A 23,154-nucleotide genomic window follows, 5' to 3' on the forward strand; every position below is an offset into this window, starting at 1 on the left:
GAGCTTGATGGGAAACAAACAAACAAACCCCAAATGACATAGTAACACAATTATTTTTATACATTAAAAATACACGCATACAAAACAATACCAGCGTTTTGTAAGAACACAAAAAGACAAACCATTTAATTAACATGGCTGCCTAGTGGGTGGAAGGGGGGATCAAAGGAAGTGTGGGGATAGATTCAATGAACTCTGGCATAAACTGGCTGAGAACTGGAGAGCAAGACGACCTCAATCGTCTACATCTGGGGCTCCCTGCCGTGAGTGAAAGCAATATGGCACGTCCATAAAATGAAATGCCATGCAGCCATTATGAACAACATTGCAGAAGCATATTTATAGATATTGAAATATATTTGTGATTTAATACTCAACCAAAGAGGTCAGCAAACATCATGTCCACTGTTATTTCAGTTTTTTGAAAAAATTAAAAACCTATATACATTGAAGAAGGACAGAGTGGCTGGTGGATTGCAGCAATTCATTTTTCTTCTTCTCTGTATTTTGAATTTGCCTCCTATGACCATGTTAGGCAACGAAAAGGAGTTTCATTGTTTAAGAAAGACTTCTTTTGTTTCTACAGAGGGACAAGAAGAATAAAGAGGTTACTGGTTGTGAGAATTTATAGGTACTGAAAAAGGAGGCAGGCCTTTGCCTAAGGTTCTGTGTTTTTAAATACTAATCGTCAAGCCCAAGGTTTACCAGTTGCTCTTTGAGGTCAGAGAGCAAAGAGTTGTTCTAAGGGTGCCCATGTGAATAAAGCAGGAGGCTGAGGAGCTGGGGTTCACACCACAGGCTGGCACCCCACTGATGGATGTGGGTGGGCATCTGCAGGAATCGCCCTAGTCCCCCAAAGAGTCAATCTGTCTCCAGCCTGGGAACGTCACTTCACAGCACTGTGTAACACAGTGAGTGTATTCCGGAGGGACAGAATCTTCAGGCAAAGGATTTTTATTTAGACAGCTTAGGGCTGGAGGTTATGGTGATGCCAGGCTGACATATGAAGCCCTGGTAAATGCAACATGCTTGCTTCAGGCCTCGCAAACAGCTTCATCCTTCACCTCCTGGCTACTGACAGCTGTCTCCAGGCCATGCTTAATGACACAGGAGATGAGTACTTGTTAGAGGCTTTCCGCTGCATAGTATCAATAGACTTTCTGCAAAGCGGTGTGCAGCAAGACCTACTAACCATATACACCAGATCTTTCTTTTCTCGACATCCGAACAAGCTTGACTGGCATGTGACGGAGGACACAGGGAACTCAAGTTTGGGGAGCAGATTCCCTTTTAGAAGCGCTTGCCTGCATCCATGTGTTGGGACTGACAGTCCTCATGTCAGCCTGCGACAAGAGAGGGCCACCTTGGCTTTTGGAACACACGGTCCCAGAAATCAGTGGGATGTTGTTGTGTGTTTTTCTATGAGGACTGGTGCTGAGATTCCAGTCCAAGGTCCAAGGAGTCTGAACTGCCAGAATACTTGAATCTGGACCAGACTGACTTTCAATATGCAAAATATAATGAAGCCAAGGTTCAACAAAGCTGTGGTCATGTCTAGCTTTTGTAGATACATAAGACATGGAGAATATTCATGGGGGTAAAGCTAGAAAAAGAGAGGACTAACACAAATCATTGCTTTTAGAATGGGTTAAAACCATACTGGTAGGTGGGAAATTAAATTTAGAGAGCTGCCCTACCTTGAGTTGCTTCATGCCTGGCCTGTATTGAAGGAAATAGATTTCTGTAGTTAATAAAGCTACACTTCCTCATGTTACATTTGTGTTGTGAACCAAAAATGCTAGATGGGAAATTGCCTACTGATTGATTAGAATTAATAAAGGAGCCCTAATACCGAGAATGATTAGCTGCCTTGGCTCGTGGTTTCCCACCCATCATCAAACATATAATTTTGCACCATATGATTTTTCTGCATGTAAAGAGACAACGAGATGGCTTCAAGCATTCAGAGGGGCCCAGACCTGAATGCAATCACATGACATCTGAACATATTTAGAAAGGTCAAGAACTTCAGAGCCAGAAAAAAAAAAAAAATCTGGATTCTAATACAAGCTCTCTTTACAGGGTGTATATTGAACAAACAACATAGTCTGTCTGGGCCTGTTTCCTCATCTGTAAAATAGGGATGCTGCTACCATCTGGGTTGGGGCTCAAATGACATGGGAGATGAAAAGCATCTTGCCCAGCACTACGCATGCATATACTAGGTAATATATGTATATACTAGGTAGACAACAAATGTTAGGCTGCATCTTTCATTCCTGGTGGTTTCAACGGCTTTGATTACGAGGAAAGAGAAAGGAAGGGAGGAAATGAAATGAAGACAGGGCACAATGCTAATTGATGGAGGAAGGTTTTAGGAGAAGTGAAATGAAGGAGATGGTGTCCCTGAGGAAGAGACTGCACAAAGACAGTGACCGTGGTGTGGAAGCTGGTAAGTTCTGCAGGCAAGGAATAAGGTTGGGAGAAAATGTAGGAAGGCATTATAGGAAGACTTAATCTTCAAGAAGAGAACAGTTGTGTAAGTTAAGAAAAACATCAGGGGCACCTGGGTGGCTCAGTCAGTTAAACGTCTACCTTCGGCTCAAGTCATGATTTCAGGGTCCTGGGATTGAGCCCCACGTAGGGCTCTCCACTCAGGGGGGAGTCTGCTTCTCCCTCTGCCTGCCGCTCCCCCTGCTTGTGCTCTCTCACCCTCTCTCTCCCTCAAATAAATAAAATCTTAAAAAAAAAAAAATTAGCAAACCATTCCCCTCCATAAAAAGCAATCTGCAAAGCCCCATACTTCCAATAATATACAGTTATATTCAGTAACACTGTAGAGATGTAGGTGTATATTTAAGAAAAGAACATCTTAGTCATTATCTTTTCATGCTAAATTTTTATTTCAATGTTATGCAACTGCATAAGTATAAATATTTGTTCCATATACAACAATTATGACATCCATAGGGAATTTCTTAGAGAAAATAAGACTGCAAACACTTTATTGCACAGATCCTAACAAACTTTGAAGCTGGTAAATCTACAGCTGGGAGTACTACCGAGGAGCACATCTTACAATCACAGGAGACTGACCAAATAGAACACAGGAGAATTTCTACCAGCTGACTGGAGAGGTTTACAACAACAAACAGGTATTACATGAATGCAACCTTAAGTACTCTTTACTCATCCAAAATGCAAAAACATATTTGGCAAAAATGATAATACACTATACAAAATATACATAAAAATATCATTTGTAAACAAGCAGCTAGTTGTGCTTTAAAGGAAACTGGACAGTTAAAAAGCAAAGGCTATAAACCTTGAACTACGTCCCCGATAGACCTGCCGTGGTGTCTGAGTACAGAGGACCGGGTTATGACAACCGCCAAACACAGATATGAATTATAAATGTTGAGACCACTTTGGAAACCCACGTGAGTTCTTTTACAATATTTGTTTCTTCTACAATTTCACAATGCAGTGATGGGGAAGAGCTAAAACGACATGGGAAAAAAAAAATCAGGGGCAAGGAGGAGACTTTTTTTTTTTTTTTCCATTGCCAACTCATTGTACAATGAAGGACAACCAAGTAGTCAGTTAAGTTATGCCTTTGTTTTTTGGAGAAGGGTTTACAGCCTTGCTTAAATAATTTATAATCCACAGGCTGTGCTTAGAGGAACAATTTTATAGCTTGAAGATACTAAGACATCCGAGGGGGTTTGTGTGCTGAATTAGTATTTATTGGTAAATTTTTTTTCTCTTAAGAAACAAAATAAAATATCCTGCTATGGATCCCAAACATCTTATAAAGACTTATCTGTGTGTATTTTCTCTTAGTGCCTTTAGAACTTATGTCAGCAAGTGTCGTCTTACAATACAAAACAAGCCACCAGGACAACTGCAACAAAAACAAACAAAAAAACCCCCTCAGCACTAAAATGATTTGACGAATTCTACATATCCCATGGTATACAAAATTTAAATAAGGCTTAGCAAAAGTAAAAAGGACACATTCAAGCACCAAATAGCTCCACCAAGTCTTTTTGTTAAAAAAATGCTGCTCTTTATTAATACAGTATTTTTTTTTTTTTGCATACAAATAAAGAGATCGTGTTATGTAATGTATGGAGCTACTCGATGCATCAGAAATGAATGTGAAACCCAGGAACTTGCTAAAAACAGCAAGCTTCGTCTACAACATAAGGCCCCAGCTATGTATTAAGATGTATCTGATGTCCTGATTATTCATTAATATATATGCTATGATGCCAAAATCTGCCCCCTTTTCCCTCAAAAAAGCAATTTAAAACCTCTTCCAATGCCTGATCCTTCTTAATCGATTTAAGTACTATCAGATTTGTGTGTGGCCAGGAATTTTCCTTTTTGTTCAAGAGCAGGGCTGGTGCAAAACTACTACAAGCTGTGTGCTTCTTGGACTAGTGACTCGTAGCATAAAGGCCTGAGTTTAAGAGCATGAAAAGAAGGGAAAGTAAGAGAAATAAAGTTGACGTGTGTTTACGGCCCCCGCTACAGCAAGGGTGAAGACCCCACATACGCGCCCACAGACAAGGACAACTGGCCTTTCAGACAGTTGGACCCAGGATCAGAATGTCCACTGGGATGGCTGTGAAGTGAAAATGGTTCGCTCCCTTGGCTCCGGCCATTCCTAATGGAGGAAGATTCCAAATGCAGTGATTAGAGTAGTTCTTACTTTCAGATCTGGAAACATAGGTAGCCAGATACAGTACTACCAAAGTCTCTCTTGAAAAATACACACAAAAACTCACCATCTACTGTATCTAGGACTTTCTTTCACCTTTAACTCTACTTAGAATGTTTCAACTTAGAAAAATGTAGCTTCATTGAAACATTCTCTTAAAACCACAGACCAAAAAACAGGTGGGTGGATGCGTATAGACGAACAGGAGCGTAGCTATACTTTTCCATACACCCAATTTTAACCGTTTTGCTTCGTTACTACGTTATGGTAAGTGGTAAAGCAAAAATCTTAACTGGAAAAAAAAAAAAAAGCTGTGGTAAACAATGCAATCAGCAGCAAGGTACCGACTCTACATCCCAAACCAAACACATTGCTAGGTATTTACAGAGAAAATCTTTTTCCTCAACAACCCTCAACTGTAAAGGTTTTTGTCGTTGCTGTCTGTACAAACACTATCTGGTAACAGTTTTACCGGTAACAATCGGGAAGGCAATTGGAAGAAGGTCCCCTCTGTCTTTCCGACTTTCTGCCTCTCTCCCCCTCTCCCCGCCCGGCGGCAGCGAGGCTCCAGGCTCTGCCCGCGGGCGTCCCCCCCACAGTGCTGGTTTCGAAAGGTAGTCAAGACTCAGGTACACATTCAGGTCGGGTCTCCCCAGGGCGGCCTGGGGCCTGGCCCACTACGGGGCCTTTTTGTGAGGGCTGCTACGCACACTCTCCTTCCCCCGCCTCTGCCGGACCACAAAGTCCTTCTCAGAAGAAAGGGCGATGGGCCGCTCAGGGTTTGGAGCTGGGGACGCCTTGGTGACTTCTCTGCCCGTGTTCTGCTTCCGAGTCTGAGGGGGCTGGGCCGGGGCGGGCTCTCTCCCTTTGGTTTCTCCCACGGTGGCAGCTCCCGCCAGGGCCCTGTCCCGGTGGCCGGCGCCCCCTGCCACACTGGGGCCGGGGTGGTGCAATTCCAGAGTGACGGTGGGGCTCCGAAAGGATGGCAAGGAGTCACTCTTGGTCATGGCGGTTCGGCCATCCCCACCAGGCAGGGCCTTAGCGGCAGCCCCGCCGGCCTTGGCGGAGGACGCGTCGCTGCCGCTCGCAGCGGCCTCTCGCGCCCCGGGTCTGGCTTCGGGAAAGCTGGAGGAGTGGCTCAGAGGCTTCTCCGGGAGGGCGGCGGGTCGCAGAGAGCTCTGCCCGGTGGCCGAGGGCGACCGGCTCATGCCGCCACCGGGCTTGCCTGCCTCGGTCGGCGGCTTCTGGGGACTCAGCCCTCGCCCCTTGGCCTCCGGCAAGCCCTTGCCCACGGCAGCGGCCGGCCTCTCCGTGCCCTTCGGCCTGGCCTCGCCGGGCGCCGGGGGAAGGCCGGCCTCGGGCTTCCCGCTGTCGGCCGCCACACAAAGCGCTTCGCTGCACGGCCTGCCCTCAGACCTCCTGGCGGCGGCGCCGGCCGCGGGCGAAGCCGCACTCTTGTCTGCCGGGCTGCACAGAGGCGGGCAATCTTTCACAGTGGATGGTCTGGGGTGCTTTGGGGACGGGTTTTGCCTCTCACTGGCAGCGGCGGGTTGCCGGTCTACCGACGCCTCAGCCCCGGGGTGGCCTTGCCATGGCAGCCGCGCGTGCTTCTCCAGCACCTCGGGGGGACGCCCGCCGCTGCCGGGTTTCAGCTTGGTGTCGGCAAGACCCCCTTCGGTGTGCGGCGGAGCGGAGGGCCCACCTCCCCCCCGGCTCGTCGCATCAGCGGCTGTGTTCTGGGCGCCTGGGAGGGCGGGGAGCGCATCCAACACACCCTGGCTGCCGCCCTTGCCCTCTCGGCCGGGGCCCCCCGGCGGCTGAGCCCCAGGCTCTTTGCCCGCGGCAGGCCCACCGCCCGGCTTCTGGGAGGAGGGGGCCCTGTCCGGGTGCTTGGACTGCGGAGGGCTCGGCTCAGGGCCAGGCCTGGGCTTGTGGCCGCCGCCTTCACTGTGCGCTGCGGTCGGCTTGGGGGCGCCGAGGAGGCCGGGGCCGGGCTCTGCAGCACCGGGCCTGCCCCCCGGCTCCCTGCCCGAGGGGTGGCTCGGCCGAGCGGCCAGGCCCGGCAGTTCTTTGGTGACTGGGGCGGGCTGGGAGCTACTGCCCACGTGCTTCTGTAGAAGCTCTTCCTTCCTCTCGGGCTCCTGGGGACTGTCTCTCTGCCACGCTGGGCAACCAGAGAGCGGGTCTCCTTTCCCATTCTCAGGGCCGGGGGGCTGCAGGGACCGCCGGGCAGGAGGGGCTTCGGGCGGGGGTTCCGTACCACCTCTTCCTCTGCCGGGCTCCCTCTCGGAAGGAGTCCCTGCGGACGGCGAAGAAGAGGAGTCCTCCCTCGCCAGCGGCCTCACCTCAACCCGGCCGTCTCTGTGGCTTGTTTTCCCACAGGGCCCCCATGCTTTCTCCGTGGGGGTGGGGTGGGGCTGTGCGTAGCCGTCGGGGCGGGGCCTTCCCCCAGAGGGGGCGTTTCTGGAACCGTCACTGGTTTTAGCAGCGGCTGGAGGACACACCTCCACCGAGGGGTCTCTGCGGGAGTCGGGCCCGGTAGCGGACCGTTGGCCTCTGGCTGCGGAAGGGCCTCTTTCAGACGATTCCCTCCCGCTCAGCTTCTCCCTCGAGGGGGCGCCTTCAGGTGGCAGCGGGCTGCGTGACCTAGACGGGTCGGCACTGTGGGGGCTCGGCCCCAGGAAGGGGAGGAGTTTAGTGTCGGGGCTGTGGTCTTGGTGTTTGCTGGGGCCCCCCTCTCTGTGCTGGAGATCGCTTTCCGTGGCTGTCACGGGGCTCCTGGCAGCATGGGAAGCTTTCCTGTCCCGCTTTAGCTCAGGCTCAGGCAAGGGAGCTGCTGGTGAATTCTGGAGACCCCGGCTGGAGGGCGGGAACCGGGACTCCAGCAGGTAGGACTTACTCATCCTGAAGCTGGCAGGGGAAGGCTCCCTCTGACCGGCCGTGTCACCCTTCATGCCCCCGCTGCTGGGGAGAGCCGGTGGCACAGAGGGCCCCACCTCACTGGCGGGGCTGGGGCTCTGTGCGGGCTCCGGGGAAGGCAGCTCGGTCTTGGAGGCCTGAGGTCCAGACAGGAGAGCAATATCCAAAGTGCCCTCAATTGGCTTCAGGCAGGACACAGACCTACCTTCCAGCTTATACTCAGAGGGGCTTTTGCGGACAGGTGACTCGGGAGCAACCAAGCCCGGCTTCTCCACTCCACCATCCACCCGGCCAGCTAGGGCCTTGAGAGGGACAAAAGAAACAGCACTGATCTGCGTCGGGTGGGCACTGCTGATGAACGCCCGGCTCTCAGAGGCCGGCAGGGCCTCCTGCTGTGCACCCATGGCCCGGACTGGGTTCCCGGGCAGGCTTTCGTGGGCACTAGAGGTCATCTTGGGCTTGAGCACAGGGCACAGGCTGTCGTCTTTGTCTTCAAGTGACATTTTCTTTCGGAGGTAATCGATGTTGGCCAATTTGCTGTCTAACTTCTCACATCGGAGACACTCCTTGGCCTGGGGGGCCTTCTCCAGGTTGTCCCCCTTCGCGGAGCTGGACCTGTCTGTGGAGTGACAGAGAGTGTCCTGGAGGGTGCTGGGAGCAGAGGTGCGCTTGAAGTCACAGATGCCCTGGCTGTGCTCCCCAGGTGCCAGGACTTGGCCCGTCGCTGCCCCTTCCGAGGTCACCCCCTCGCTGGCCCGAACGCTCGCCTGCTTGTGAAGAGCCCCTTTCAGTAGACTGCCCAGGGACTGGGTCTCCTGCAAGACCACTTTGTTTTCAAAATGATTTGACCTTTCTAAAGCCTTTGGGTATATCTTTTTCTCTCTCTCTTCTAGCCTAAAAGTCGAGAGGTTCTCTAAATCACTACCAAGTCCATGGGATTTCTGGTGGGGTTCCTGTTTCTCTGGGAAGCCCTCTGGTTTCTTCACTACCACCTTGGCTTTCAGTTTCTCTCGGTCCAGCTCGTCCACAGACTCCTGTCTCCCCAGCTTCCGGGAGACAGGGCGCTTCAGGCAGCCTTGCTCCACAGGCCTGGCGCGGCTGAGCGAAGGCGCCTCACACACACTCTCCTCCAGGCTCTGCAAGGTCACTTCCCGCTGAGGCTGCTCCCGCTGCGCTTCCTCCTGGGTCACCTCCAGGCTGTGCTTGCGGGAACACAGGTGCTTTTTGTCACTGCCATAGGAGGGGGAGAGCTTCTCCTCTGACTGCACGCGCTTGAGCAGCGGGGACCTCGGGGGCTCTGCGCTCTTGGGCCTCACGATATGTCTGACGATGGTGGGAGGGGAGTGCATTTTGCTGGGAAAGGCCTGAGCGATCTTGGAATTGCCAAGTGAATGTCCCAACAGAGGGGATGGTGACCGCTGGGGGGAGGTGGGCTGTGGCGTTGGAGAGGGGGTCCGGGCCAGCGGGGAGAGGGGGATGCTGCCAGCCGACTTCCGCCTTCCGGACCGGTAGCGCTGTCCGCTGAGTTTGGGGGCCAGACCATGGAGGGTGCTGGGCCGGATATGTCCTGACCCCGCTGGGGAATTGGGGGCGCTAGAGCTTGGGGAGCTGCTCTGAGAGGAATTAGTACCTGTGGGTAGAAAACAGAAAGCCGTGAGCACTGGACTCCTTCCCTTTTCTTTCCGTGCTTCCAACCCAAACTCTTTTAGATCAGGTCCGATAAAGGTCAGAAAATTGTCTTAGCATTTAACTCTAATGAATACACGCTTTTCAGATAAATCTTCCCCACATCAGGGTTCAACCCACTACTTCCTGCCTTAATTAGGTCTAAATAGCCACATCTCATGACTGCCCTATAAATCCTGTTTGTTGCCATCTACATCCTCAACCATCTTTCATTAAGTGGAATAAGCCTCCTGTCCCTCAGGAGCTCAGATGGTGATTCTGACCTCCTCTCAACTCTCCCTTGCTGTGTGGGCCAGGAGACTCACTCACCGGATGGGAAGTCGGGGGTGGAGCGATAGCTGGGCGTGGGGGACCGGGGAGACAAGCTGTGAGTGGGGGAACCCGGGAGGCTCTCCCCTGATGATAGGGACCGGTTCAAGCAGGAGAAACTTCGGCTGGTGTGGAGCAAAGGAGAAGGTTGCTTGGCTAGTTTTTTGAAAAGGGATCTTCTCCTAGAGTGAAAACAAGAGAAAACTGATTAGATTCTACATCTGGGGCCACCCCTGTCTCCCCACAATACCCGTGTAGTCAGTTCACACCTCTGGGCGAGGGACAGCGGTCTGGTGGCAGATCCTACACTAAGGCGTAGGTACCCACTTTCAAATTAAAAACCTTCTTATGACTTAAAAAGGAAGAGTCTTTGATAGTATAAATGGAAGCTCTCTCAATTCCAAATACTTTAGGAAGGGCTGAGAAAGTAGGAAAAATATAAAATACATGAAATAAATATTCATTTATTTATTTGTCAGGTTTATGAGGAGGGCATTCTTTACCTGAAAGCTTCTAAGCATGCACCCTCAGACACAATGACACAATTAAGAGATAATACAAAGTAAATCTCTGGAAGAAAAACCATTATCTTGGATATAGAATTCTTTAATGGTGACATGCTGGGCAGAGGCTTTATCTAGGAGGGGCTGTATGCTGTGCTTATTCCACTGTGGGCTCTTGAAAATTCCTAATGACAATGTAGGCTGTACATTAACATAGAAAAAGTGAGAAAGGTGAACTGAAGCTTATCGTATCAGCAGGGCACCAGACACTATGCTGCAGCAGAAGCAAATGTGTATTTAGTGCTCAACAAGCATATCTTAAAGCAAAAAAAAAAAAAAAAAAAAAGCTTCAGACAGCTTAGAAGTGCAAGTGGCTGTAGAAAGTTCTTTTACCTCTGCCATCATGCAAGCCTCACTCACCCCCCAGTGAGCTTAAGCAAAAGTTTAAGCACTGCTGCCCCTTGAAAACAGTGCTCTGTACGATTAAAGCATAATCCAAATTAATCCAAATATAAAGCACACATTAAAAAATATATAAATCACTTATTTATGTAATAAAGCACATATCTCAGAACTCATGTGTTTAATTTTAATCAAAGCAATACATGTACTTGGGTTAAACAATTACATCATTTTATACAGTTCATAATGAAAAATAGCAACTCCGCTACTCTGCCCTTGGCCCAGTCGCCTGAGAAACCACTTTCTACTCCTTTAGCTGTTTCTTCTCCTATTTGTCTGCATATTGCTAAGTAATCTCTTTATGCTATGTTTTCGTTTTTCAGTTTTAGAAACTATCTATTGATTTCCTAGCACAGAAGATGAGGATGAAGCTCTTACACAAGCCCCCTTCCACCTTCTGACCAAATACACTTCCCTTTTTCTATTCCTCCCTCTAGAGCTAAACCAAAACTTTCGGTTAGAGAAAAGGGTGGCTTTTTTCCCCTCTACTTTATATTTATAAATATTGTTCACAGCTGGGCTATGCAAAGCATGATTCCATTTCCTTTCTTGTATGCTTTTGTCTTTCCTGGACTTAATAAGCATTCTTTTTTCATTTACTTATTTTCCCACATTTCTATCACTAAAAATCCTCTTAATACAATCAGACACATTAGATCCAAGTGGGCAAAGGAGGGATGCTTCTGTGGCGTCATGTGGGGAGCCCATCCAGACAGTTGTCTGGCGAGAAATGTCCCCACCTCAAACACATACATGCATTTTGCCAGTGTGTGCAGAGAGCACAAAAAGACTCACAGTGCCTCCCTGATTGCAAATGTGTAACCCAGTTAGATCTTCAGTCAGTAAAACAAAACTCCTTTATTTTTAGGCTTATTTGGATGCTTTAAAGATATAGTTATTTTCTAATATCTGCCACTTAAAAAATAGCAATTGTATGTTTTTAGATAATGTAAAGGACATTATTAAATGTAGATTTAATGCTAAAAACTGCCTGAAGATCCAGTGCCTTAAATCCAACTCACTTGAAGTCTAGAGGCTTAAGAAGCAGCAATGAGCTTTTCATGGTACTCACACAGGGGAAAAAAAAGCAATCTGAATTTTTCTATGATGTAACTATGTAAATCTTTTCATTGTGAAAAATAATGCTATTATGAATGTGAACTTTAATGTATAAATATTTGAACCACAGCATGAAATGTCTCACAGAGCAATGGATCTTTCTCACATATAAGTGTTTAAATTAAGTAAGGGTAAGTTTCCTCCGACATGGGTATATACCAAACTCGCAAAAATACTGCTGTAACTAACCTTTCTAGACTTTCTTTCTTCTTAGATTTCTTGCTCCGCCTCACCATCCGGCTCTTATAGCTGTTTCTCCTCGCTGGTCCCGTTTTGATTGATGTGTTTTCAAATGGGGTAGTAGTGATTGACACCTTATTTCCACTCTATAAAAAAAGTGGGGTGGTATTAAAGGGAAACTCTGGGAGGAAATAAGATCAGAACTGGGCTAGGAGATTCAAAGACAAAGATACCTAAAGACATTTGTACAAAAGCCTTCCATTTCTAAGTAACCTTTTAAGCAGTGACATCCTGACAGAACACAAAGGGTGGAGGGCAAAATGACAGGTTGCTTTAAGAGGGCAGGCTCTGGACTCCACAGATGTGAGTTCAAATCCAAGTCCGGTGACCGCGGGAGGTTGCTTCTCCTCTCTGCCTCAAACACCTGCACTATCTAACAGTGGAATCATACCTATCTCACAGGGGCTCATGTGAGGATTCCATGGGATGGAGTTAGTAAAGCCTTCAGCACCGAGTGTGACAGGTGGAAAGCACTCTATAAATAAGAGTTATCTTCATCCATATGTATTAAGTATAAATGTGCCCAGGGGCTGTCTGTTCTTGGTTGATTTATTTTTCTTTTTTCTTTTTGTGTTTTTCCTTTGACGTAGAAATCACAGACTAGCAAAACTGAATGAGACTTTTATTTTTAATTACTTTAAAAGATTCCTTTTCTGTCACCATAAAACTTGTCAGCTTGCCAAACTGGAAAGTCGATGCCAGTGAGTATAAAACAGCCTCTCTTTAACCAGGTCACGCATCGTGAGGTAACTCCTGGTGGATTTCTGGGCCTTTCACTCAGTGCTGGGACAGGGCTTGCTGGGCAGGCCCTGAGGGTAGAGAGGAGAGTGGAGTCAGAAGCCGGGCCGAGGGGTGCCCAGGGCAAATGGTAGGACTGATCCCCTTCACTCCTGCATCAATGACCTCTTCTTGAATTTCTTAATAACCGGGGGAGAAACACGTCCTTTCAAAATCACAGATGGCCCTGATTACCTCGAAAAGACAAGAAGTATAAGGAGAAGGGTCTTTTAAAAGGCCTAAGCCTGGAAAACACCTAGCAAGTCAGCTCTAAGTGGTACTAAGTGATGGGGGAGTTAAGTATGGTGGGGGCAGGGGACCAAACCAATGAGGACTGACTGCTTTCATGTTAACATCTACGCCCCCATTCCAGTTTGGGAAATAATACATGACATCATAAGAAGTAATTGTAAAGTATAAGTAAAAATAAAAATCATTGAGAAACCTATCACTCAGCTAACACTGATAATATTTCAGTATATTTCTTGATCTTTTTTCAGGCATGTATAAATTATGCACATATATGGACATACTTCATAAATAATTTTAATCTTAGTTAATCTAATATTTAGCTTTATGTTGTTTTTCCATTTCACATTATATAACTTGAAAAACCTTCCCTGCATCATTGAATGTTCATTAAGAACATAATTTTTATTGGCTGTATAAATAATATTCCAGGAGATGGGTGAATCAAAACTTAAGTATTTCCATACTGCTATTGTTTTCTACTTTTCAGTTCTTTTATGAGTCATAAGTACCCTTATCTATAAATCACTGTCCTAATCCTTGTCATTTTCCTTAGATTACATAATTAGAGTCAATGCAGCAAATCAAAGACTCTTTCCAAATTTTTTATAGACTCTTGGTCCATACTAATACACTATTTTCCAGAAAGCTTATGTCAATATGTATTTTTGTGGGCAGCCCATAAATAATTTTTTAAGATTTATTTGAGAGAGAGAGAGATTGAGAGAGAGAGAGCAAGGGGAGGGGCAGAGGGAGAGAGAGAGAGAATCTTAAGCAGACTCCATGCTGAGCCTGGAAGTCTACACAAGGGTTGATCTCAGGGCTCCATGACCTGAGCCAAAAGCAAGAGTCAGACGCTTAACTGACTGAGCCACCCAGGTGCCCCCATAAATACCTTTCTTACCACAGGTTTGTCAGAACTGAATATTAACATTAAACAAATGACCAATTTTATACAAATAAGCTCTATCAAGTTTTAATCTCTGTTCTTTGACGGTGTCTCATTTATTTTGGTCATTTCTATCTCTTCAGGAGATGGTCTGTCCATGTCTTATATCCACTTTAGAATCAGCAAGTCTTAGTATTTTATGACTGATTTTTAGAGTTTTTTGTATATTTAAGACATGAATTCCCACACCTAATGTCCTAATTGTAAAAAAATATTTTAGGGAAATAGGATTCGAACTGAAACAAAAGGAAAAAAAATCATTCTGAAAGAATAAACTGTATGTTCTACATGCAAATGCCAAAACTTTAAAGAATAAACCTTCATCTGATGGTAAAGACTGACACTCTATTTCTTGTTTGAACAGAACATTCAGCTTCTAAGTATGAAAGGCCTGCCATTGGAGGTTGTTTGGAATGGGATCTTCTCTTCACAAATTGAGGGAAGTCATGCTAAAATGTAAGTTTGTCCTGCATGCCTTAGGTGAATGAAAAGAGCAACCAAGATGGATGGAGTTCATCTTTCATTGTGGTTCTTTCATCCCTTTTCCATATTCATACATAGACGGGACACAGAGAGCCTTCGTGACCATGTGGTTCTTTCAACCTTTTTCCATATTCATATACAGACGGGACACAGAGAGCCTTCATGACCACTGAGGCTGTCTTAGTATGTGAGTCACTGAACCTGAGTCCAATTCTACCCTTTCTAGCATAATTCACCACCGGCCTTCCTATCTTTATCTATAAGTGGTTAACAATGTCACGCAGGCTTTTTAAAAGCGTATTTTGAGCATTAAAGTGTTTTTCACATATATTCTCTTATTTTATTTTCACCACCATGTCAGGAGGGCTGTTTTATTTTTTTACAACCTGGTGAAGTGGGAAAGAATTGTTATCCTTGCATGAAAGATGAGGAAAACAGATTCAGGGACACTGGGTTTTCTTCTTCCCAAGGTCCCAGAGCCCAGTTTGGAAGAGCCCACCCCTGGCCCTCTGCCTCTCATCTCCTGTGCCCACTTGTCATGGGCATGGCGTGCCCTGGTCTTCCACCTCTCTTGCTCCTAGCAGAGTACATGGCTTGTACTTAACGGGTGGTGGTGAAGGAACCAGGCATTGGGTTAATATAGGGAATGATCAACGTATCAGACTATCAAGAAGAAAACGAAGAAATATAAAAATAGCATAAACATTTTAAGAAATAAACATAAATGATGAACATATCTCATCAGAAAATAGTTATGACCAGGGTTTTTAAATCAGAGCACACCACTGAGCTCTGTACAAATATTCCCTTCCCCTATAAAAACCAAACCCGGTTTTGTCTTTCTTGTTTCTATATATGGCTATTCCAAAGGACAGTTTGCTTGACTTATGTACATACACCGAGATAACTTCCCTAAGGAGGAACTACAGACACAGAAGATACAGAGTGCAAATATTTCACTGGGAGCATTAATGACAACGAAAGTGGTGAATGAATGGAAAAATAACTTTTTCAACAATAGGGTAGGAATCATAAAGCCTGCCACCTGGTGGATTCATTGGCTACATGGAGGGCTGTCTGAGCTCAGTGCAATTTGTCTTACTGGGTCAGTTCATCCTCAATACATTCTTCTGAAGAACGAGTGAACTCTTTTAAGAGAAATTCTGTGGTACTCGTTTAAAAAACAACTAAAAATGGGGCCAGCAGATTGTTAAATGTTCAGTTTGTTCACTTTTACTATAAACCATCTGTATAATTGTGCATGGTGGGAGGGGAATTACTTTAAGCTGCCTGAACTCAATACAATGGGAGGCTAACCAATCTCTTCCTCTCAGTCTGGCTCCACGTTAGCTTATCGGTTGGCCTTGGATATCTTATTGAGGTAAGACTATTTTTACATTCCTTTCTCTGCATCATGCACATGGGGAATGTTGCACGTTCTGTAGGCCTATGTCTTTGCTCTTGTTCACATCCTCCACAATCCAGCCTCAACCATCTTGCACACCCCATCCCATATACAAACCCAGGCTCCTGCCACACTAGTTTACTCATGTACCTCTAGCACTTTGAGCTTTTTTGCCCTTCTGTGTGCACACACCCTCTATGTTCTGCGGAGACCATCCCACACTCCCTTCACATACACTAACTCTCTACCCATAACCCCCAACTCTTCCTGTCTACCCTAGTTTCAGCGCCCTCTTGTTTGGGCTTTGGGCCATATTTACAGCTGCTCCTTTGACTACAGACTGGTATTGCAACCGTTTCTCCATGTGGCAATCAGAGAACTGCAGGTATGGAGCACTATGGTTGGATTAATGCAATGCACAGGCCCGATACTACACAGCAGGGTGCAAATCCTTTTCTGCTCCTTCCTAGCAGATAACCTCGGGGTGCTCTGCTAACTTTCTCCTGCTTTAATTTCTTCATCTGTAAGGTGGGAACACACTGTTATTTACAGCACCTACCTCCTAGGGTGTAAGGATTATAGGAGCTCGTCTACATAAAGCACTCCCTATTACCTATTATTCTTGTGTGTCCTCTGTTGTATGATCTTTCAGGACCTAACACAATGCTCTGCACATTTTCAGGGTTCAAAGAATATGTAAGGATGGTAATAACGATGCTATTTGATGGCCTTCATTCTAGTATCTAAAAGTTCCACAGAGTTCATAGAAAGGAAATTTTTGAAGCACAGGCTGATGAAGAACATACCTCTCTTATGTACTGGGCATTTAAACTAATGCTATCCTGAAAAAGCAACCTGACTGAATTGAGAGTTTCCCAGATTAGAGAGGTAAAGCCGGGCACGTTATTACGTGCATCAATATGGACTTCACCCACCACGGCAGTGGGTGGAGAAAGATTTTATTGCTTTTGCGAAGTTCTCTGAGAAAGCTACCTGAAAGCAAAATGGAGGTGATTAACTCCTTGTGGCAGGAGAGGGGGAGGCAAAGGTGAAGGAGCACACTTTAAGGGAGTCCCAGAGCCAATGGGGAACTGACCTGGAGAAGCAAAGATTCTATAATTCCATGGATCTATGATGTGAAGTGACTGTGGACGTAAGTTAGTGCCTCCCCAGCAGGTTTGCTTGCAAGTTGCAAGAGTAAATGAGACCAAAGGTTGAAGGTATTAAATGTGGAAAATGCTTCCTACGTTCACATTCCAAAAGATAAGTGAATACTGTACAAGCATTTCTAAACAGACAGCTAGCAGCCTCCACCTTCTCCTAAGGGTGCCACGACATTTCATGAAGTAGTTTGCAAGTCTAAAACATCAAGGAAACAGCAGCCAAGAACACCAAAATAGAGCTACCACCCCGGCGTTCCATGAGCGATGGCATGAGGCAGCCCAGTGTGGATGCTCCTCACTTTACACTTTGTCCCAGAATCACTGTTTAAATTTGGAAGAAAGCTACATGATTACACAGTTCACTGGGAAGATAATTAAATCCCTTGTATCCTTTTTGTTTCATTACATTGGTTGCTCCTCTCCAGTGCTCCCTTTATGAACCAGAGGCAGGATCCTCTGTTGGCTCTGTGACAGAGATGTCATGGCTCTCCAATACCCTATATGTGCGTTTACACAATTTCAGAGACACGCTGACTAGATCCAGGAACGAAGGTGCTCCGTAACCAGAGGAGGACAAAATGCTATAAATGGGATTGGATTCTGCCAAGAGGCCTTGCCAGAGACCTTCAGGAGAAATCTATCTTCAAATTTCACAGAAGCAGGTTTTAAAATCTTGAATCATATCAAATATAAAACAAATTATGAAAATCATCAAATGTCTCAGCCAAGGAAAAAAATGCGTATTTTTTAAAGAGATATATATATATATATTTCAGTTTATTATTTCTTGTGATTTTATGAGCAGACACACGAAATGACACGAAGATGTGCAGTGGTAGGAGCTATGCCAGACTGTTATAAAGAAGGCAGAAAGCCGAACTGAGTTACCATTCAAAATCCCTTTGACCCTCTTTTAAATGCTAATGCCAAAATTTGCAAAAGCTCTAGCAGGATGAATAACAACTAAGAGAACCTCACCTGTAAAACACAGACTTATTATCTAAAACAAAGGGTGAGCTTCTAGAAAAGAGCAAGGAGCATTTTAGAGATAAGTAACAGCTCTGTCTGCCTACCTCTGCGGTGAAAAGGTTTAGATATTGGATATGTAGACAGGGGGTGGGAGGGAGGGAAACCCAAAACAACTTCCCTGGGCTCTTCTTCACAGAGGGTCGATCTGTGAGTTAGCCATGGGGCAGGCCTGCACCACAGGAGCAGGTACCGTGAGAGAAGGTGCTTGTCAGACTCAGGAGTCTTTACATCCCTTCTAGAATTTTGCCCTGGAGAGCCCGAAGTCATTTCAGGTGACTTTCACAGAGCCAAAGGATCTCTGAGTCAGCAACCCTGTTGTGCCTCCTCCCATTTCTTGGACACTTACTAGGAGTGAGTTGTTGCATACCAGGTGGGCAAAGAATATTATCAGGGATAGATGGGGAATGAAACTGAAAAACTCAGGTCTTATCCACCATGTCCTCTGTTTCTGTTCGGTAGCCACACTGCAAAGTGTAGCCTAATGGCAGCCATTTAATGTTGAACGGCGAACTGAATGGCATATATATATCAAGATGTGAGTCAAAACATAACAAAAGTAGTAGTGTGGTATTTGGCTCCTCCCATGGTAACTCTTGGATAGCAGGCAAAGGAGAACCCCACTGTTCACCTCAATACCACAAACAGTTATTGGGTACCCATCTATATCCCAGGTATTGGGTAAATGCTGGGATTATGCAGAAAGCTTTAATAGTTAATATCTGCCCTGCAGGGCTCTGTCCGATTTGCTATGTGTTCAGCACGACCTTAGGCTGATTTCCAACGCTGCCTATGGCACTGCGGTGTTCTCTCAATATTGAGTCCTATCCCTCCAGTGATCGATACATGCATTTGTGAGAAAGGTGGCTAGTGTTCGGGGAGCGACCTGGTGGGTATGAATGACAGCAACGTCAGGCCCCAACCCCTCAGATTTCAGTTTTGAGTGCAAGACCAAAATTTGATTAATAATGTGAATTAATCGATGGCAGTAACTTTCCTACAGTCTGCTACTTCACAATGGACCTTTGAATATGCATGCTATTAACTACTCTCAAAACCTAGGCCAGAACCTTAATTTTTTGAAGAATATACTCCTGTTAGCTGCAGGAATGAAAGAAAATGAGAAAAGTCATTAAATTGCACTTATTTTTGGAAGGCTTATTAGCACACCCACGTCTTTGTAGTGCCTTCTAGATTTCTAATTTTCTTTCATGTTTCAATTCAATGAAATTTCTCTATGATGTCTCTCCCCACTCATAGAATATTCTCTCCGAAAGTATGACATTCGTCCCTCTGCTACAGCCCTGACTAATTAAGTTGAACTTTATCTGCTTCCATACATCTCCTACATCTCCCATACTTCTCAAGGGCAAGGACTACACCTTAATTCCTGTGTTATCAACATCTACTACAGCACCGGACTCAGAGCAAGTGTTCTGAAAACAGTCTAAATGCACATTATTTAAATGGCATATATGTATTTATGCTCTGTCTCTCAATACGCTGTAGGTTATCTGAAGCGATGGCTCACACCTCTCGCAGAGAAGTCCCTTACAGCCCCTCTGGTGCTCAAAAAGCAAGAGGTCATCCATCCATAAATCCGTTGCTTTGTAAAATAATCCTCCAATTAGAAACTGTATTTCTGATTACAGACGTCTTTTTCTGAACAGATTTAAAATCAAACACAACTTCATCTTTGTTTTTACAAGATCCATATTTGGAGCTCTAACTTTATATTCTACAGTCAGCAGGTGACACAGCAAGTAACTCAACAGAAACGAGAGGATCAGTGTAGATTTTCTCTCTCCACTCACGTTCATGCTTCTTGTGGTCTTAACTCTATAGGTTTTATTCAGCTTACATTCGAAATAGAAAATGATTTACGTTCAAAATCATTTGTGTGAGAGGGGAAAGGCCTAATGATTGCTAGCACCCCTTCCCCCATTACTACCTATTTCTTTCATTTACAGTATATGTGTGTATTTTCACAATTCTTTTTGTAAAAGATTTGCGAGAGAGTAAGTGAGCGTTAGGGGGGCGGGGGGAGATGGAGAGGGAGAGAGAGAATCTCAAGCAGACTCACTGCTGAGAGCAAAGCCAGACGTGGGGCTCGAGCTCATGACCCTGAGATCACGACCTGAGCTGAAACCAAGTGTGGGAAGCTTAACCGACTGAGCCACCCAGGCACCCCTGTATTCACAATTCCATCTTTCAAAGGAAATCCAACTGTCAGACTGAACCTTCATATCTGACCTCACAGTGTAATACCACTTCATCTTCCATTGCACTAGAATAAAATTTACTTAATGTTCCTGAAGAAAATCACCCTTAGGATTGGTGATTTCCAAACAGATTTTGCTATGTGAGGTTCACAAAATGAAAAACTCTTGTTACCTGTGATTTAGAATAAAAAGTTAAATTAGGAAGTGATTGGGGAGATACAAGAACATGGTTTTCACAATATAAATAACCGGAGAATTCATATTCTCCTCTCCTTTATATTAAACCTTAGACTACTGAATACCCTTCTCAGTTATAAGACTGAGTGTGTATGGGTGTACCATAGAGAAGAACTGTAGAACTTAAGGAGAGAATTCTTGGTAGCGGTTGTTTCTGATGACCTGCTTTATCTGTACGGCATGGACATAAAAAGATAATACCTTTAACAAGAGCTCTATAACTTCCGTGTGGACAAGTCCATGCACCGGTTCTCCATTGATGTGTGTGATCAGATCCCCAGCCTTCAGTCCTGCCTGGCATGCTGGACTTCCTTCTTCTACATTCTAAAGTCCAAGAAGAGAGTATATATTCGTAAGCCAACAAATGGCAACCCTAACATCTGCTGTTTCTTCTGGGAGACTATTCTGAGTTAATCAGCAAATGATCGTAAGCTCCTAAGAGGAAATCAGGAAGGCATGGTTATTGTTCCTTTTCTGTCATCATCCTAAAATAGGACCATTCCTTATAAAATTTCAGGTGGGTGAAGAAGGTAGTTTTGTTTTGTTTTGTTTTTAAAAGAAGACCAGGAAAAAAATTACATAAAAAGAAAAAGAAAACAAACGAAAAAGAAGGGTGGCAAGAGGACTTTCTTTGACCATTTCCACCAGCTTGCTATGCAGACTGGACAATCAAACACGAAAACTGGGCAGAATTATGAGAAATTACCAGTTTTCGCTAAATTCAATGCCACCCCCTAAAGGGAAAGGGCATGAAACAGGTCCCAAATACCAGCTTAACAGAAAAACTGCTTGTAAATAGGCCTCAGCCAACTTATTCATTCTCCAGGATGCGTGGGAGTGAAAACCAACAAGGATGAGAAGCTGCTGCCCTTACCCAAACAATATGGTGCACCGTATAGATGTCACTGTCTCCCACATACACCCGGATGGCTCGGATGGTAAAACCATAGTTCTTCCCGGAACTGTGGATCACGATGGGCTGATGTGGACTGGCGGAAGCTGCTGAAGAATCTCGGCTGGGAGAGGAATCTCGTGAAGAAGAAGGGTCCGAGGACAGGGAATGGGGGGACATTGGACTTCCCAGGGGAGAAACAGCAAACATATCTGCAACACAGAAGCCAGTCATCAAAGCTGATCCTGATCACACAAACATCCATGCAGCCAGCCCACACCGCATTAGCCCTGCCATGAGTGGGAGCTTGGCTACCAAACGAATCCATTCATGTCTAATAAAGAAATAATACAAAAATATTTATATTGCTAATTAGCATGGCTTTCCAAATAGAGGCTATTAAGAAAACTTCAAAAGAGTCTTTATTTTAACTCGTTTTTCAATTAATTCTCTGAAGTTATAATTTCTTAATTCCCTACACTAATTAAAATACACACAAAACCTAGCTCCTACCTGGCTGTGATAGTTCTAGTTAGTACGTTTTGTTTTAATTAGAGAAACAAATCAAAGACGCACAAATTTCAAGTAGGCCTTTACACAGAGAAGACTGTGTGGCCTATAGTAAGAGATCCTCAGGCTCCAAATCTTGCCCTCAACAACTTGAACATGGTCATTCTCAAACATCCATGGTCAGGAAAGGAATTTATCAATGCCCCAGTTGCTTTTTGCAGCATTACTGAACTAGTACTCAGTAAGTGATTTTGATCAAGCAACAGTGAAATGTCAATTTCTCTATGAATCACTCCTCATTTCTCTGATTATAACTGATTGTCTTCATATGTTACCTACAATTCTAACAATTCTGAGAGGATAATACAGGTGAAATAGAGAAATTTTAAGAAAAACTTAGTTCACCTTCCACAACACCAATTCTACTCTGTTTTTCTTGTTTTATAAGCAGACACCCGTCTAATTTACTGTTGCTGTCACTGTTCCATCTGTGTGAATCTAAACAGAGCTTAACAGGTCACGTGAAACTGTGTGTGTGTTTGACAAGAAGAACAATCTACAGAGGAGGCTGAGGTTGAAGGGTGAGCCCGGTCGGAGCCACGCCACTAAGCCCCGGGGCCACTGAAGACTCACCAGGTGCACAGAGTACACTGTGGCCACAGCGAGCTGAAAGTATCCACACTATCACTTCTTCCCATTCTTAGGTCTGGCCAAAGTAGAACAAAGCTAAGTGTCTCACTAGCCATGCTCCTTCACTTTGTGACTACACGGGGCATCTTGGTACTCTTTTGCTGGCTATCTCTTATCTAAAGGTCAAAAGACCAAGTGAGGAGACACACACCGGTGGTCAGCGAACTTCTAACCATGCAAGCAGGAACAGGACAGAGTGGACACACACACACACACACACACACATTGAAACTGCTGGAAAGCCAAGTCCCCGATCCTTTCCCTCATGACGGTTTCCCTTATTGCCCCAAATTGAACAATTGCTCTACTTGACCAAGAGGTGGGCTTTCTTACCAGCTTTCAAAAGCGGACTTACCTTCCCAACTGCAGCTGCCCTGGGGCCACTGCCTTTGGGTCATGAACCATCATTCAAACTAGGGAGATAGGTGTTTGTTTTATGGTACTAAAGAGGATGTCTCCCAGCAAAGAGTATGCTAGAGTGAGCAGTAACCCCCACATGAGCATTTGTTTCTGTCAAATTTCTTTCTGCACAAACAGGAAATTTTGAAAATATTAACACTTCCTTTTAGACATGGTCTGTATTCTTC

General features: G+C 45.3%; 1 protein-coding gene and 1 long non-coding RNA gene across 16 annotated transcripts in view; one reads left to right on the top strand and one right to left on the bottom strand.

Annotated features, from left to right (window-relative positions):
• Positions 1-2,879: 2,879 nt before the first annotated feature.
• The window catches only part of MAST4 (microtubule associated serine/threonine kinase family member 4), a 550,957-nt gene continuing 530,682 nt past the window's right edge, over positions 2,880-23,154 (bottom strand). For all 15 annotated transcript variants that reach the window (XM_078067256.1, XM_078067255.1, XM_078067252.1 and 12 more), the window contains 5 exons: positions 21,350-21,579; positions 20,677-20,799; positions 11,914-12,050; positions 9,641-9,822; positions 2,880-9,275 (listed from right to left, as the gene is read on the bottom strand). In XM_078067256.1, coding sequence (XP_077923382.1) covers positions 5,404-9,275; positions 9,641-9,822; positions 11,914-12,050; positions 20,677-20,799; positions 21,350-21,579 — 4,544 coding nt within the window. In that variant the 3' untranslated portion in view covers positions 2,880-5,403. The remainder of the gene's footprint in view (positions 9,276-9,640; positions 9,823-11,913; positions 12,051-20,676; positions 20,800-21,349; positions 21,580-23,154) is intronic.
• LOC144381127 (uncharacterized) lies at positions 7,484-21,393 on the top strand. Its single transcript, XR_013445779.1, has 3 exons — positions 7,484-7,614; positions 14,304-14,395; positions 21,302-21,393. It is a non-coding gene; the product is annotated as an uncharacterized LOC144381127 (long non-coding RNA).

The sequence above is a fragment of the Halichoerus grypus genome, chromosome 2, assembly GCF_964656455.1.
Source record: "Halichoerus grypus chromosome 2, mHalGry1.hap1.1, whole genome shotgun sequence".
NCBI classification, from domain to species: domain Eukaryota; kingdom Metazoa; phylum Chordata; class Mammalia; order Carnivora; family Phocidae; genus Halichoerus; species Halichoerus grypus.